Here is a 16,646-nt window from a genome sequence, read left to right as displayed (position 1 = left end):
TATACTAGTAGTAGGACACTTGGCAGGTTATAAGATCCTCTGGCCTTCAGTTTCTTTTTATATAAAATAAAAGCATAATAAAATAAATAAGATAATAAAATAAAATTAAAGACATTCTAAAACAGCATTCCTCAGCTTCCTCTTACCTCTAAATTTCTATAATTACAGTGATCTAAGAGTCATTTGTATTTGAAGAAAGGGCTAATTTCTCCACTAAATGATTAGATTTTGCTTGCTTTTTAAAGAAGGAATAAAAAGACTAGAATGGATCCTATGAAATAACTACTTATTACTGGATTAAACTAACTTAAAGGCCATGTTCAAACTTAGAGTTAGGTAGGTGTGAAACCAGGCTAAATTCGCTAACAGACTTATAATCACATTTCCAGAATCTGTGTACAGGGAAGTGTATAATATTCTCTTCTTTTACTTCCAATCAAACCCCAAGTCGCTGGCAGTGATGTTAAGCAAATAATTATATGACTTCACGAAAGCATCATATTTCAATGCTCTTGTCCAAAACATACACAGTGAGTCAACTGTCCAGCCTGCCTTTCCAGGCGTGGTCCCTGGTATTGTGTAGACAGCCCCACTTCCAACTGTTACGAATCCAAGAACCCCACATGGCACCCGGAGTGAAACAAAGGAAGGTAGGAAGAAAAGGGGGCTTACTTTGTTAAGTGTTTCACCAAAATGTCCAACATTTCTTTATTTTTCTCTGGCAGTTTGTGTACCAAGAAATGGATAGCATTAACACGAGATTCTGGGCTTCCACTTTCTTTAAGAAAAGAAAAAAGAAAAAAATAGTTAGATTGCTCAGAATCAAATACAGTCCCAGAAATCAATCATGACAACAGCTCATCTGTTCAACATCTTTCAACAGAGAATTTAAATGTATTTTGCCACCTTTCCCCAAAAAGGGGGGAGCCTATCTTTTGCCCTATTCTTAGTCTTCTGTGCCTCAACAAGATAATGTCAGTGTGAACGCAATGAGTGCCTTTCCCTAGGGTGATATTTAAGAACAGAGGGCTACGACAGCTTCTCCTTCTCGTACTCTACACTTCAAGTCTGCTCATCCCTCAGAGAAGTCGAGTCACTGCGTCACTGCCCCACAGTGGAATGCAAATAAAATAGGGGCAGATAGGTTCTTCCCTTTTAGGGTTCAGTTTTATCCCCTAAAAAGATACACTGAGGTTCTAACCCCCTACTGTCTCAGAACATAACTGTTTTAAAACATACGTGGGATTTGTTTTAATCAGGTATGGTAAGACATGCAGACATGGAAATGACTGAGTTGAAGGAAGAGTCTTATACTCACACTCCCTGGAAACAGCAGGCGAGGTGTGCCAGGGTCAGCCGAGAGCCAGAGGGAAGAAGGGAAAACTGTGGGCAACAGGCTTTACCATGTTTTCCATGAGAAGGAAGAGGCGAAGCAGAGTAAACAGACTCAGGATTGGTTGGTTTGAATTATTTTAGCAGGCTCTGAAGCACGGGGGCTGTGCCCAGACATCTGGTACCTGGCCCTGAGGTGATTAGGGCAGGAGAATATTGACTTGGAGTGTAAGAGCCCAAAAGACAGAGTCAAGGAGAGAAAACGGGCTCTGGATTGGTTGGCATATGGAAAGCACGCTCAGTTTACTATCTCAAGGAATTGGTTAGCCCCAGGAAGGGCGTTCTCCCCAGGATCAGTAAAGCCCCAGATGTCAAAACACCAGAATAAAAAGACATGCTTAACATAATGACCTTATTTGGGAATAAGGTCATTGCAGAAGCCATCAGTTGGATCATACTGGAGTAGGGTGGTCCTTTAATCTAGTATGTCTGGTGCCCTTATAAGAAAACAAAGACACAAAGGGAAGATGGCCGTATGAAGATAGACACAGGGGAGAATATCATGTGACAATGGAGGCAGAGATTGGAGTGATGTATGTACAAACCAAGAAATGCCAAGGATGGCTGGGAACCACCACATGCTGGAAGAGGTAAGGAAAGAGCCTTCCCTGGAGCCTCTACAGGTAGGCCTTGCTAACCTACACCTTGATTTTGGACTTCTATTCTCTAGAATTGTGAGTGAATGAAAGAACGAAAGAACGAATGAATGAATGAATTTACTTATTTATTTACTTATTTACTTACTGACTGGTTGATCTATTTAAGCTCTTCAGCATCCCTAGGGAACTAACACACTCACTTTTCCTTAGACTCTGGAATGAATTATCCGTGAGTCTTACTAGCAACGCGCCCAAATTCCCTTTATCATGTTCTTGACAGAAAATATCAAACAAATCAATAAAATGCTTATTATTAAGAACTCTACTAGAATTTTCAGGGGTGTCAAAGAAGCAACTGATGGCAATTCAGTGATCAGTTGAGGCAGCAGAAAGAACGGTCCAGGCTGCTTGGAGGCTCACAGACAGCTGGCAGGAAAAGCTGAGGAAAGGTTTCACATAAGGGACGGCATTTGAGTTGGGTCTTGAAGAACAGGGAAGAATTTAAAGAAAAGCAGAACTGAGGAGTAAGGGGCACACTCCAGATTCTGCAAACAGTATAAGAAAATGCAGTCTACGCAGAGAGAGCACGTTAAGGTAATGGAAGAAAGTAAGAGGCCAAACTCTGGTTTGTAAAAGCTAATTTGAAGAATCTGTCTTTACTGTTGGCTTCTAAATCAGTCACTCTAAGTAAGGCTGGGAAGAAATATGAAAGGAGTCAAATTTGGGGAAGATATACCTGACATTTTTTGGAGGATGGATTAGAATGGGGAAAAAAGCCAATCAGGAGGGAAATGCTATTTGGGCAAAAAGTAATGAGGCAGGAAGAGGGGGTGGTGGTAGAATTACAAGTAGAGCCGGCAGGTAGGCATTAGAATTGCTCCTTCCAACTGACAACAAGAGCAAGATAGCTACTATTGGAGGTTTCTGGGCCTCAGTGCCTCATCTGCAAAATGAAGTTAACAGCACTATCTCAAAAGGCCACTATGAGATTCAGTGAGGTAACACCTGCAAAGTGTCGAGTGCCAGTGGTGGGCACATACAGGTTTTCCATCACTGTTAGCCATCATCTCTGTTGTTGTTTGCATTACTCTTACTATGTGAGAGCTCCTATGGAAGACGTAGAATTGACAGGATCTAGCTGCAGACTGGCCATGGATCAGAAGGAAAAAGGCAAAGATGACCAATGTTTCATGCCTGGGTTATGTGGTAGTATCGTCAGTCCCTCTGACAGACAGGAGCAGAGGAGAAAATGCTAGTTTGAGGGGGAAAATGATGGTGGCAGTGATGGAGGAAGGGATGTTCAAGAGGCAGATATCTAGCAGGGATAGAATGGAGGAAGGGATGTTCAAGAGGCAGATATCTAGCAGGGATCTAGGTGGTAGGAGGCATTAGAGATGAAGGTAGCAATGTTCTCCAGAGGCAGGGGACCTCCAGCACATGGCCAAGGCTGCCCGACTACTTCAGAAAGCTAACAGAGCATCCTGTGGGGGAAAGAGCTGCATCAGGGTGCAGGGGAGAAGCCAAGTGGGGGTCAAACGAAGTACAGGAGGAGGAAGAGGAGGGAGGACCAGGAGGTTCAATGTCATCAGAAAGTCAAGCGAGAAAAAACATGCAAGGCCTGAGGAGCCCAGTGGTATCAAGAGTTAATGAAGGACGAGGAAGAGCAAGACTGGGAGGCGGGCCTGGACACCCACCACCAAGTTTGCCAGCCAGGAGTCCCTCTTTAGTCGTACAAGGAGGTTAAAAAGTGGCTAGAAGGGACAGAGAGAGTGGGATTTCAGATCACTGGTTCAAAAATCAAGAAATGGAAGGAAAGGGGGAAGAGAGATAAAGCAGATCAAGAAAGGCGAATTTGTGCTTATTGAAATATAATTGACATATAACACTATATTAGTTTCAGGTGTACAACACGATTCAATGTGTATATATTGCTAGATGATCGCCACAATATATCTAGTTAACATCCAATTAACGCTCTCTCTCTCAAATAAATAAATAAAATCTTTAAAAAAAAGAACTGCCAAGATGTATTCTCTTAGCAACTTTCAAATACACAATACTACTTTATTAACTATAGTCACCATGCTGCACATTCCACTCTCACGACTCTTTTATAACTGGAAGTTTGTTCCTTCCAACTCCTTTCACCCGTTTTGCCCATTTGCCCACTCCCCAGCCCTAGCAACCACCACTCTGTTCTCTGTAGCTATCAGCTTGCTTGTTGTTGTTTGTCTTTTCTAAGGTTCCACATGGAAGTGAGATAATATGGTTTTGCCTTTGTCTGATTTAGGGAATCTGTTTCCTCAAAATGATGGTTTTACTTTTTCCTTATTGTAAAAACTAGATATCTGCTCTGTTAAAATTTTAGAAAATGTAGATAAAACAACTCAGTAAAAGCAATCACTAATACTTTGAAATACATAAAGTTGAGAAAGAACATACCATCAGACTATGAAGAACGACAAATCAATCTGAAAAGAAAGAGACAACCCACAAGAAAAACAGGCAAAAGACTTCAGGAAAGAGACTAGCCATATGACCAGTAAACATATGAAAAAGTGCTAAACCTCGTTATTTATTACGGTAATGAAATTAAAACCACAATGAGCTACTACCACTCACCCATCAGAATGGCTTTAAATGAACACAGTACTCAGTTCTAGCAAGGATACGAAGTAACCGTAACTGTTCGACTCTAACGACGTGGGAATAATTAAACGGCACAATCACTTCGGAGAACTCTTTGGCAGTACCTACCAAAGTTGAACACACACATTCCAACCCACAACCCAAAAACTCTACTCAAAAGCAAGAGAAATGCACATAAACGTTCACTAAAAGACACATATTAGAATGTTCACAGCAGTAGCACTCTTGATAATCCCCAAAGTGAAACCACTCCAGTCTCCTCGACAGAACAGATAAATGCATTGTGGTGTGTTTGTACAATGGAATCCTATAGCACGAGGAGAGAGAATGAACTGCTGATTCACTGAGCACAGAGGAATGTCACGAGATGAGCTAAAGAAGCTGAATGCAAACGAAGATATTCTGGATGATTCCATTTAGATACAATGCAAATGCAGCAACCCCAACCTCTGGACCTATGGTGTCAGAAGTCAGGGGAGTGCTTGTATGTCACAGGGCCCGTGTGGGTGTGAGAAAGCGTTTCTGGACTCTGACAATGTCTTATTTCTTGATCCAGGGCTGAATACACGGCTATCTTACTATGTGAAAAATTCATTAATCCGTATACTTATTATTCGTGTACATTTCTATTATGTTTCAACAAAAAGTTCACTTACATTAAGCCACCCATAATAAATCTCACCCTAACTGAGGCTGGTAAAATTTAGGTTTAATCTTTTTAGAACTTTGCTTCCTTTTTTCATAATGAAATGTGTGAATAGCCTATTTCATTTAATATACCTTGGACATCTCTCCATGTCATTAAAAATAGCACCACCCATCAACTCTCTGAACATGAGTTGCTTCCAGTGATTGTACAGGTAGCTCTGTTCTTTTTTTTTTTTTTTTTTAAGATTTTATTTATTTATTCAACAGAAATAGAGACAGCCAGCGAGAGAGGGAACACAAGCAGGGGGAGTGGGAGAGGAAGAAGCAGGCTCCTAGCAGAGGACACTGATGTGGGGCTCGATCCCATAACGCCGGGATCACGCCCTGAGCCGAAGGCAGACGCTTAACCGCTGTGCCACCCAGGCGCCCCAGGTAGCTCTGTTCTAAAAGGGATGTTTCAGAGTGAGGAATGAGATTTCACAACACAGGGCAGAGCTGTCGCTAAAGACAAAGGAAGCAAAAAGCCTGAGAAATGAAAAGGCATCTGATAAAGCAGAATACAAATAATCAAATCCTATCACATAGTAAAAAGTCTTAGATACAGGGATGCCTGGCTGTCTCAGTCAGTAAAGCGTCTGCCTTCGGCTCAGGTCATGATCCCAGGGTCCTGGGATCGAGCCCCACATTGGACTCCCTGCTCAGTGGGAAGTCTGCTTCTCCCTCTCCCTCTGCCTGCCACTCTGCCTACTTGTGCTCTCTCTCTAATAAATAAATAAAGTCTTAAAAAAAAAAAAAACACCTCTTAGAAACAAACTAAATTTGTCACTGAAAACAAAAGTACAACTATGTAAAGAGTTAGTAAGGAATATCACTCAGCCATAAAAACAGATGAGATCCTGCCATTCGCAACAACATGGATGGACCTAAAGGAGATCAGTCAAGTAGAGAAAAATACCATACGATTTCACTTAAATGTGCAATCTAAGAAACAAAAACAAATGAACAAACAAAAAATGCTTAAACAGACTCATAAACACAGAGAACAAACAGGTTGTTGTGGGGGGGGTGCTGGGCAAAATGGGTGAAGGGGAGTGGAAGGTACAGGCTTCCAGTTACAGAATGAATAAGTGAGGGGGACGAAAGGTACAGCAAAGGGCATGTAGTCAATGATATGGTGACAGACAGCAGCTACACTTGTGATGAATATAGCATAACAAATAGACTTGTCAAATCACTGTTGTATATTTGAAACTAATGTAACACTGTGTGTCAATACTTCAAATACAATACTTCAAAAAAACACAAATTAGGTGGCAAATTATAATCAAGTTTTCTTTTTTAAAGATTTTATTTATTTATTTGACAGAGATAGAGACAGCCAGCGAGAGAGGGAACACAAGCAGGGGGAGTGGGAGAGGAAGAAGCAGGCTCATAGCAGAGGAGCCTGATGTGGGGCTCGATCCCAGAACGCCAGGATCACGCCCTGAGCCGAAGGCAGATGCTTAACCACTGTACCACCCAGGCACCCCTATAATCAAGTTTTTGTCTGGAGTTAAAACCAAGATAATACCTTACTAAATCAAAGCTGGAGAAAAATGAAAAATTTTTTAAAAATAACATATTCAATTCACAGCTTTAACTGTAAAAAAAAAAACTAAAGTAGGGGAAAATTTGAAGTCAGGACTCTGAAAAATAATTTTTAAAAAAAATTCCAAAGGAATAAAAGGATAACTGCCTATGATAAGAATTTCATACATTCAAAAACTGAAAATTTTATATAACTTTGCACTAAAAAGCTACTTCTAATTCATGTTGTCTACCTTGTCATTAATAATCATTTCTCTCCAAAGAAAATCTAATTTTAAGATTTAGGGATTTATTACTTACTCAGAAACACAATCTAGAGAAATCATTTCCCACTCTCTAAGGTTAAGGTTCTTCATTTCTAAAAATAGTAGAACTGGTTCTGAAAACTAGAATAAAAGCCTTCCACTTCCTTCAAGTGCCCCTCCCACACCCATCTTCATTTGAAATCACACATTTTTCTCAAGCCTGCTTTTTTCCTCTTTCAAAAAGAAGAATATTTTTGGAAGTAAGGCACTTTTTTTTTAAAGTTTATTTATTTATTTTAGGGGGTGGGGGCATGGGGCAGAGGAAGAGAGAGAATTTCCAGCAGACTCTCCACTGAGCAGGGAGCCCCAATCAGGGCTTGATCCCAGGACCCTGAGATCATGAACTGAGCTGAAATCAAATCAAGAGTCTGATGCTTAACCGACTGAGCCACCCAGGCACCCCTGGAAGTACAGCTTTTAAAGTAAAACTACTTTTTTCTTCATTTTGTTTTATGTTGAGATTAATCAAAAATCTCTACTAAATGGGAATTGCCATGTGGGTGCCACATGATAATAACTTTAAGGTCCTCAAAAAAAGTTTTCTAATTGATAAATTACATAACTAGATAAATTATCCTCAGTGGCTTATGTTATATGCATTTCATTATATTTTAATTTATATAAATTATATAATGAAAAGCATAACATTTTTAAAATCTAGGATACTGAATTAATCATAACACCAAATTCCTAACATATGTCAGGGAATTAGGAGTTTACTGTAACAGCAAAAGCATTTTTAATTGTGAAACTAGAAATCAGCATCCACAACACTTAATGTCTATGTGCTTATGATACTGTGCCAACTAACAGAGACTGAAAAAGATAGGACCATAGCTTACTGGAGCTTATCAAAGATACCCAGGCAGATAAATATTAAATTATTTCCATATTTAAATGTCATAAGTCAATAGTACTGTAATTTTAAGAAAGCATTAGAGGTAAACATCCAAACACTTCCCAAGTTTCGTCACTCAACAGACATCAAATATTCGAATTCTTCTGTGGGTGACCCTATCCACTGGGAAATAAATATATTCAGCTAAAATAGCTCAATGTCATTAGGCATTCAATTCCTTTAATGTCCATGTTTCGAAGTCCTTCCCAACTAAGATCACATGATTTTCCTGTTTCCCATGCAGGTGTACCAACCAGGGATAGAATATTCCAGCTGGGCAAATGTCAGTGCCCTGGATCCTCTAATCATTATATTTTTCATCATAAATGACTTAAGAGCTTTGTGATTATGATTCTGCTTGCCAGGTAACTTGACTACAGAAAGAAAACACACAGAACATAGCAAGACAAGTGTTCTCGTCCAGGGGGAAAATATTTTTGTATGATGCCATATTAGGTGTCCAGGCTTTGGTGGTCATTCTCAAGCTAAGCTTAACATGAGTCCAATCCTGAGTGGATCCAATTTTTATCAATATGATATATCAAGAACTCTGAGCTTGACATCAAGGAAATTCAAATCAAAACCACACTGAGATACCACCTTACGCCAGTTAGAATGGCAAAAATAGACAAGGCAAGAAACAACAATTGTTGGAGAGGATGTGGAGAAAGGGGATCCCTCCTACATTGTTGGTGGGAATGCAAGTTGGTACAGCCACTCTGGAAAACAGTGTGGAGGTCCCTTAAAAAGTTAAAAATTGAGCTACCCTATGATCCAGCCATTGCACTACTGGGTATTTACCCCAAAGATACAGACGTAGTGAAGAGAAGGGCCATATGCACCCCAATGTTCATAGCAGCAATGTCCACAATAGCTAAATCGTGGAAGGAGCCGAGATGCCCTTCAACAGATGACTGGATTAAGAAGTTGTGGTCCATATATACAATGGAATATTACTCAGCTATCAGAAAGAACGAGTTCTCAACATTTGCTACAACATGGACAGCACTGGAGGAGATAATGCTAAGTGAAATAAGTCAAGCAGAGAAAGACAACTATCATATGATTTCTCTCATCTATGGAACATAAGAACTAGGATGATCGGTAGGGGAAGAAAGGGATAAAGAAAGGGGGGGGTAATCAGAAGGGGGAATGAAACATGAGAGACTATGGACTATGAGAAACAAACTGAGGACTTCAGAGGGGAGGGGGGTGGGGGAATGGGATAGACCGGTGATGGGTAGTAAGGAGGGCACGTATTGCATGGTGCACTGGGTGTTATACACAACTAATGAATCATCGAGCCTTACATCGGAAACCGGGGATGTACTGTATGGTGACTAACATAATATAATAAAAAATCATTAAAAAAAAAAGAACTCTGAGCTTGAAAGGCTAAGACACAGACCATGGACTACAACATTCTCAGAGATAATGAACACCACATAAAAACATTCAGGTAGACACCTAATAGCCTTCCCTAGATGGGAACCAACTTTTGCATTCCTACATAGACCAAGTAAACTGTGTTTTCATCTTATGAATTTTTATATTAAAAGCTCATTATATTTTCTCACAAGATGGATGGTATGAAGTAATAAGAAATCTATATTGGGCTCTGCTTCTGGTTCCTGACATAGAGCTCCTAAAAGTCTTGTCATTAGGAGTGCTCAAAGAATCTTCTGTTCTACTATTTAGTCTCTGATCCCAGTTCCTGACACAAAGCTCCAAAACCTCCATAATTTTGTAAGTGATAGGAGTGTCTGATGCCAAGCTCCTAAGTCCCTTGGAATTTCCTGGGTGATAAGATCATCTTTTATTCTAATGAGGTGACTTTTGGTGGGCTCCCAGATGGGGGCGGGTCACCAGAAAGACCAAGCCATAATTAGAAGTTCAGAATTTTCAGTCCTACCTTCCATTCTCCAGAGAGGGAGAGGCTGGAAATGGAGTTCATAATCCATCATGTCTACATAATAACACCTCCACACAAACAGTAGAGTCTGGTGAACTTCAGAGTGGGTGAACGTATCTACATGGCCAGAGGGTGGCATACCCCAACTCCACAGGGACAGAAGCTTCTGTACTCAGGACACTTCTGGACCTCACCTTATGTATCCCTTCATCTGGCTCTTCATCCGTATCCTCTGTCCTATCCTTTATTAAATAATAAGCTGGCAAATACAATTTTGTGTTTCCCCAAGTTCTGTGAGCCCTTTATCATGCCTAAGGTGGGGGTTGTGAAACCCTGATTTCGAGGCAGTTAGTCAGAAGTCCTGCAGACAACCTGGGACTCACAACTGTTGTCTGAAGTGGGGGCAGTCTTGTGGGATTGAGCCCTTGTCCTGAGGGACCTGACCCGAACTCCAGGTAGAAAGAATCAGAACTGCATCGAATTGTAGGACGCTCTGCTGGTGTCACAGAATTGGCTGGAGTGGGGAAAAAGCCCACACAGTTGGTCACTAGAGGTGTCAGAAGTGAAGTACTGTGTGTGTGAGTAAAGGAGAAACAAAGGAATGGTTTTCCATACAGAGGGACTCTAGTTCCTTTCGGCAATTTTAGTTAACTCTCTCAGCTGAGAGGGTTTAGTTATCTCTCTTAATTTTTTCTATTAAAAAAATTAATTTCCCAATGCATTCAACACTGTACAGTATTTTTCAAGAATGAAGAACAAAAAATGTCTGTCTTGTGGTGACAAAAAAGAAATAAAATTCATATTTGTATCAGGCACTCCAGAAATTAACCCACGGTCTCTCAACAGAAACAATGGGGAAGAAACCGAGGAGAGAAAATAAAGGGACCCAGGAGAAACCTCCAGAACTCTCAGCAGGGAGGGCAAATGAGACCATCTCCACAGCCCAGAACAGATGGAAACCACCACACATGGCTGGAAGGAATCAAAAATTAGTTTCCGTGCTGGTGTGAGAGGCAGTAACAAAGACTGGCGATGCTTGATAATTTTAGCAGTCAGCTCTGCTAACAGACACTTTCGCACAACAAGGTCATCTGTGCCGTTGTTAATGGAAAATGATAGCCTGACTGCAATCCCAATTTTCCAACAATATTCAAAAGGGGAGACTAATTTTGGCCACCTGACTTCTGTAACTGTTTTTATGTAATACTTGCAAGTCCATGTGCAAAAGATTAGAGAATTTGTTCCCACACTCTNTCCTGAGAGAGGCACAGTGAGGACCGAGAAGGGTACTCAGAGAAACTCAAATAAAAAAATTAAAGTCCACACTGGGAATACTGGATACACCCGTTCAACACACGCACTTTTTCTCATTAAAGAAGGTAACTACAGGTCCCGTTCCAACCGCAACTCCACTTGGGTGCAAACACACGCCAACAATTACAGTAGCTATAGTATTTCTTTGGAACAGGCCTGTTATTCAAATCATTGCGGAGACTTTATTACAGCATCCCCAGAATGTCGGGAGGCCAAACACAAGGCACCGGCCTAGCAGGCAATATTACCGTTAGTATTTATGCGATCTCTTCTGCCACATTGCTCAAGGACGGCCTCAACAAACTCTTTAAGCTCCTTTCCTACTGCCACAGACTCCACTACCACTCGCAAGTTCCTACCTCCTCTTACGAAGCCTCCATCTGGTAAAACACATTGACATTAGAATTTCAAACACACCGGCTTCAGTTTAAAGGCGTGATAATCCTAATGACATTAACTTGCGGTAATTTAAAACCTTACTCCATAATCACTTTATCTTTCTCCCATTCTCAAAGGATTCTAGATTAAAACTGGCACTCTTCTGCTTTTTCCAGTCTCTGAGGCGAACATGAAACAATTGTCCTCCAACTAGAGTTTAATTTCTCTTTCCCCTGTTTGCCAAAAATGCCACAGGGAAGGAATCAAAACAACTAAGCGTTTGCTTGAGTTTTTGCCAAGAAAACTTTCCCCTACTTCCTTGATCACACAAATTCTCTTAAAAAAAAAAAAAAATCCCTCTTCCACACGAAAACAGAAGTGAGTGGAACCATATTTTTGCCTTTTCCGAAGGCCTATTTTATAGGTACAGGCTAGTTGGGCCTACACATTGCTTCTCTCTGTAACACACCAGGAACCTTTATACTGGCTGCAGCAAAGACCTCACAAGAAGATAACATTTAAAGCAATGTTCGGGCAGCAGTAACACAGGACCCAAAGGGATTGCTCTAAATTTTTCAACAGATTAAACTATGGAATACATCCAAGGGGGAAGGAAAAAAAAAAAAAAGGAAATGAAAATACAATTATAGCTACTGTCAGTGCACCTGTGAAAACCAATCCTGCAGGTTTAGCCAATGGCGCTAGGGTTTTGAATTTTAAATAAAGATCCCTATAATCTGGCAAGTGACTTCACATGTCTCAACCTTCATCTCCTTAACTATTAAATACCTCACACCAATGTATTTCAGACGACTCTGATGATTAAACACCATGTGTCAACACAAAAACTGAGGTGTATGAATAATAGAGAGAAAACAAGACAACTCCAAATGAGTATGACTCACGAAAAATTTAATCACAAATTAAAATTCTACCAACTATAGGCCTTTTTTATTTAACATTTTATCACATATAATTCACTCTCTATCAGATACTGTGTGGGCTTCTGGCATTATCTCACATTACTCCTTCTGCCTGTAATTTCCATCTAAATATCTTTCTATGTGAAGCCATTTCCAACCTGCTAATCTCTCCAAATCTGCTAATCTTCCCCAACCTTCTGCAAGTTAAATACTTTTCTGTTACCAAACCGTTTTGCTCATACCATTATTCTACATTTTATGGGATAATGGGAGGTGTGTGCGCCCCAATACTTGCTGGAGAATGGACTCCTGAGGGCAGAAATCCTTTCACAGCTCCACATACCCAGTGTCTACCAATGATTAGCACACAGTAGGCAATAAATAAATGTGAATGAATGAATGAATGAATATATTAATAGTCCTTCTTTTTCACCCTCTAAAAGAGGGACGAGACCAAACATCTCCTAAAGTGATTTCTATTTTTAACATAGATTACAAGAACATTAAGTGACATTTTTTTCATGTGGAAATTTTAGTTTAAACACACTGTCAACCACTACACCTCTACATAATACTTACTGGCTGGAACAATGAAATCTCCATGTAACTCATAGGTCATAAGAGGCTCTGGAAGACTCCTGTATGAAAAGGACAGCCGAGAATTAACCAAACACATCCAAACAGGTCACTGTTATTTGTGTTCATCTTTTATAAAAGGCTACAAATATGATGTGCATTTCTCAGTTAATGTGTAAAACTTTCCCTATGAAATTTTTTTACATATCAAAAAGATATATAAATCAAATGGATTACTTTAGTAACTACTATCTGTACCAGGCACTACCCAAAGCTTAAGCAACCACAAATCCCTATCAGATCTAATCACATAATATTTCACATTTAATCTTGGAAAATACCTTTACAAACATCTGAGTTTATATATAAAATTTCTTTCCACATACTAACTTATTTAAAGTCAAACATTCTATCCAACCAAATATAAGCATCTAGTTTTGAAAATCATGTCTAGGATATTAATTGAAGATGCCACAAAAAAACACTGAAAACTTTAAACAAAGATCATATCCTCTCCTCTTACAAATCTCTATTACAGAAATATGATATCCATTTTTGGCTTACGCCTATGAAACAATAAAAGAGATACGAAATAAAATTGATAACAATGCAAAAAATGCCCACATAATTTTAATCTTCTACCAAGCAGATTACACAAATGGTAGTGTATTTTATCCTGCGGTCAACAGAATGCTACAGTTCAGTGAATTTTTATACCTATCTTAAATTTTAAAAGACCAGATCTCTGGACTCTGTAAAAACACTTAAAGAATACTTAGACAAGTATCAATTTGCACAGTCTTCCTGGAGGGCAATCTGGCAAGATATTAACAATCTTGAAGAGGTTTAAATCGTGGAACTCAGAAATTCCTCTTCAAATGCTCAAGGAAAAAAAAAAAATCAAAGACACACACACACACACACACAAAAATTTAAGACATATACGAAAGCCAAGAAAAAAAATGCATGGATAAAGGAGTTCATTTCATATTGCTAAAGAGGACAATTAATCAACAAGACATAACAATCCTAAATGTTACTGTGTCTAAGAATAATAGGAGTTTCAAAACACATGAAACAAATATCGATGGAACTATAAGAAGAAACAGACAAATCCACACCTATGTCTGGAAATTTAAATACTTCCCCATTTGAATAACTGATAGAACAAGCAGACAAATCAGTTACGATACAGAAGATTTGAATAAAGTTATCAACCAATTTTACCTAATTGATATGTCTCTCACCTAAATGACACCCCAATAAAAGGAGCAGAAAATACATTCTTTCCCAGTGCACATGGAACATTTATCAAGATAAACTATATTTTAGGCCATCAAACAAATCTCAATAAGTTTAAAAGGGTTTAATTTATACCAGCCCATTTCTCTGATTACAATAAAAACTGAATTAAAAATCAGCAACAGAAAGATATCTGGAAAACCCCAAAGAAAGAGAAACTAGAAAGTATTTTGAACAAAATGAAAATGAAACACAGCATATCAGAATTTAAGGGATGTTATTAGTAAAGCAGTATTTATGGGTAAATTTATATCATTCAACACCTATCTAAGAAGACGGGTCTTAAACCAATGACTTCACTTTCCATCTTAAAGAGTCAGAAAAAAAAAAAAAGAATAAATTAAACACCAAATACAAAAAGGAACATAAATAAAATCAACAAGAATCAAATTCAACAAGATAAATAAAAGGATAATACATCATGACCAAGTTGGGTCTATCACAAAAATGTGGTTTTGCCTTAAGAGTAAAACAAAATGAATGCAATTCACCACACTAACAACTAAAATAGAAAAACTGTATGATCATCCCAATAGACAATTCAGGGGAGAAAAGATAGCTTTTCCCATAAAAGGTATTAGAATAACTGGGCATTCATATTCAAAAGCAAACTTGGATCCATATCTCATATCTTACATAAAAATGAACTCGAAACAGATCAGAGACCTAAGAGTATAACCTAAAACTATAAAACTCCTAGAAGAAAATATAAAAGAAAACCTTTGTGACTTTGGATTAGGCAAAGATTTCTTGATACATCACCAAAAGTACAGTTCAAAAAAAGTCAAAGCTGATAAACTAGAACGTCATCAAAATTGATGCTCTTTGAAAGACATTATTAAGAGAAGGAAAAGACAAGTGACAGACTGAAGAAAACATTTGTAAAGCACATATCTGAGGAAGGACTTGTATCCAAAATACATTCAAAAATTATCAAAATATAATAAGGAAACAAATAGCTCAGTTTGTTTAATTGCGTGAAAGACACAGACATTTCACCCAAGAAGATACATAGATAGCAAATATGCACTTAGAAAAGTTTAAGATTATCGGTCATTATGGAAGCGAAAATTCACAGCACATGAGATATCACTATACACCTGTTAGAATAGCTAAAATGAAGAAGACTGACCATATCAAGAGTTGACAAGGATGTAGAGGAAATGGAACTCTTGCACATTTAGGGTGAGAAGGCAAAAAATATATATAACCACTTTGGAAAAAAAAAAAAGTGCATCAGTTTCCCAAAATGTTAAACATATATCCAATATGCAATGTTGATAGACACTCCACTCCTAGGCTTGACCCAAGAGAAATATAAGGCTGTTCACTCAAAGATGTGCAGAAAGGACTTTGGTAGCTTTATTTGTAACAGCCAGAAGCTACAAACAACCCAAATATCCAACAAGAGGTGAATGGATTTTAAAAAAATCTGTGGTGAAGGGGCGCCTGGGGGCTCGGTCGGTTAAGCGTCCAACTCTTGATTTTGGCTCAGGTCATGATCTCAGGGTCATGAGATCAAGCCCCACATCAGGCTCCATGCTCAGTGGGGAGTCTGCTTGAGATTCTCTCTCTCCATCTCTCTCTCTGCCCCTTCCCCCTACTCACGTGTACTCTCTCTCTCAAATAAATAAATAAAATTAAAAAAAAAATCTGTGGTGTATCCATACAGTGGAACACTGGTTAGCAACAAGAAGGGATGAACTACTGGTACAGGCCACAACACAAATGAACCTCTAATTACACTAAATGAAAGAACCCAGATTTTTTTTTAAGACAGATTTTTATTCCATTTATTTGAAATTATAAGAAATGCAAATTAAAGCACAGTGACAGAAAGCAGACCAGTGGTTGCCTAGGAAAGAGGGAGTAAAAAGGGAAGGGTGGGAGAGAGGATTCCCAAGGGGCATGAGGAAACTTTAGGTGGTAGTGGCTAGGTTCACTGTCTTGATCACGGTGACTGCTTTACAGGTGTATGCACATGTCACACTTACCACGATGTACGCTATAAAATATATATTGTTTATTACAGGGCAATTTCACTTCAACAAAGCTATTTAAAAAACAAAACAGATGCAAAACTATAAGTCATGTTCCCTACACACAACTTAGGATACTACAGTACACGTACACACACACACACACACACACACACACACACAC

At 39.0% G+C, this 16,646-nt stretch overlaps 1 protein-coding gene across 2 annotated transcripts in view; it reads right to left on the bottom strand.

Annotated features, from left to right (window-relative positions):
- The window catches only part of ARHGAP10 (Rho GTPase activating protein 10), a 308,238-nt gene that overhangs the window by 106,852 nt on the left and 184,740 nt on the right, over positions 1-16,646 (bottom strand). For both annotated transcript variants that reach the window (XM_008685462.2, XM_008685463.2), the window contains 2 exons: positions 13,185-13,243; positions 673-778 (listed from right to left, as the gene is read on the bottom strand). In XM_008685462.2, the coding sequence (XP_008683684.1) occupies positions 673-778; positions 13,185-13,243 (165 nt within the window). The remainder of the gene's footprint in view (positions 1-672; positions 779-13,184; positions 13,244-16,646) is intronic.

The sequence above is a fragment of the Ursus maritimus genome, unplaced genomic scaffold (genome assembly GCF_017311325.1).
Source record: "Ursus maritimus isolate PB19 unplaced genomic scaffold, ASM1731132v1 scaffold_11, whole genome shotgun sequence".
NCBI lineage: Eukaryota > Metazoa > Chordata > Mammalia > Carnivora > Ursidae > Ursus > Ursus maritimus.
Note: the sequence above shows the minus strand (reverse complement) of the source record. Positions and strands in the feature narration are given on the sequence as shown.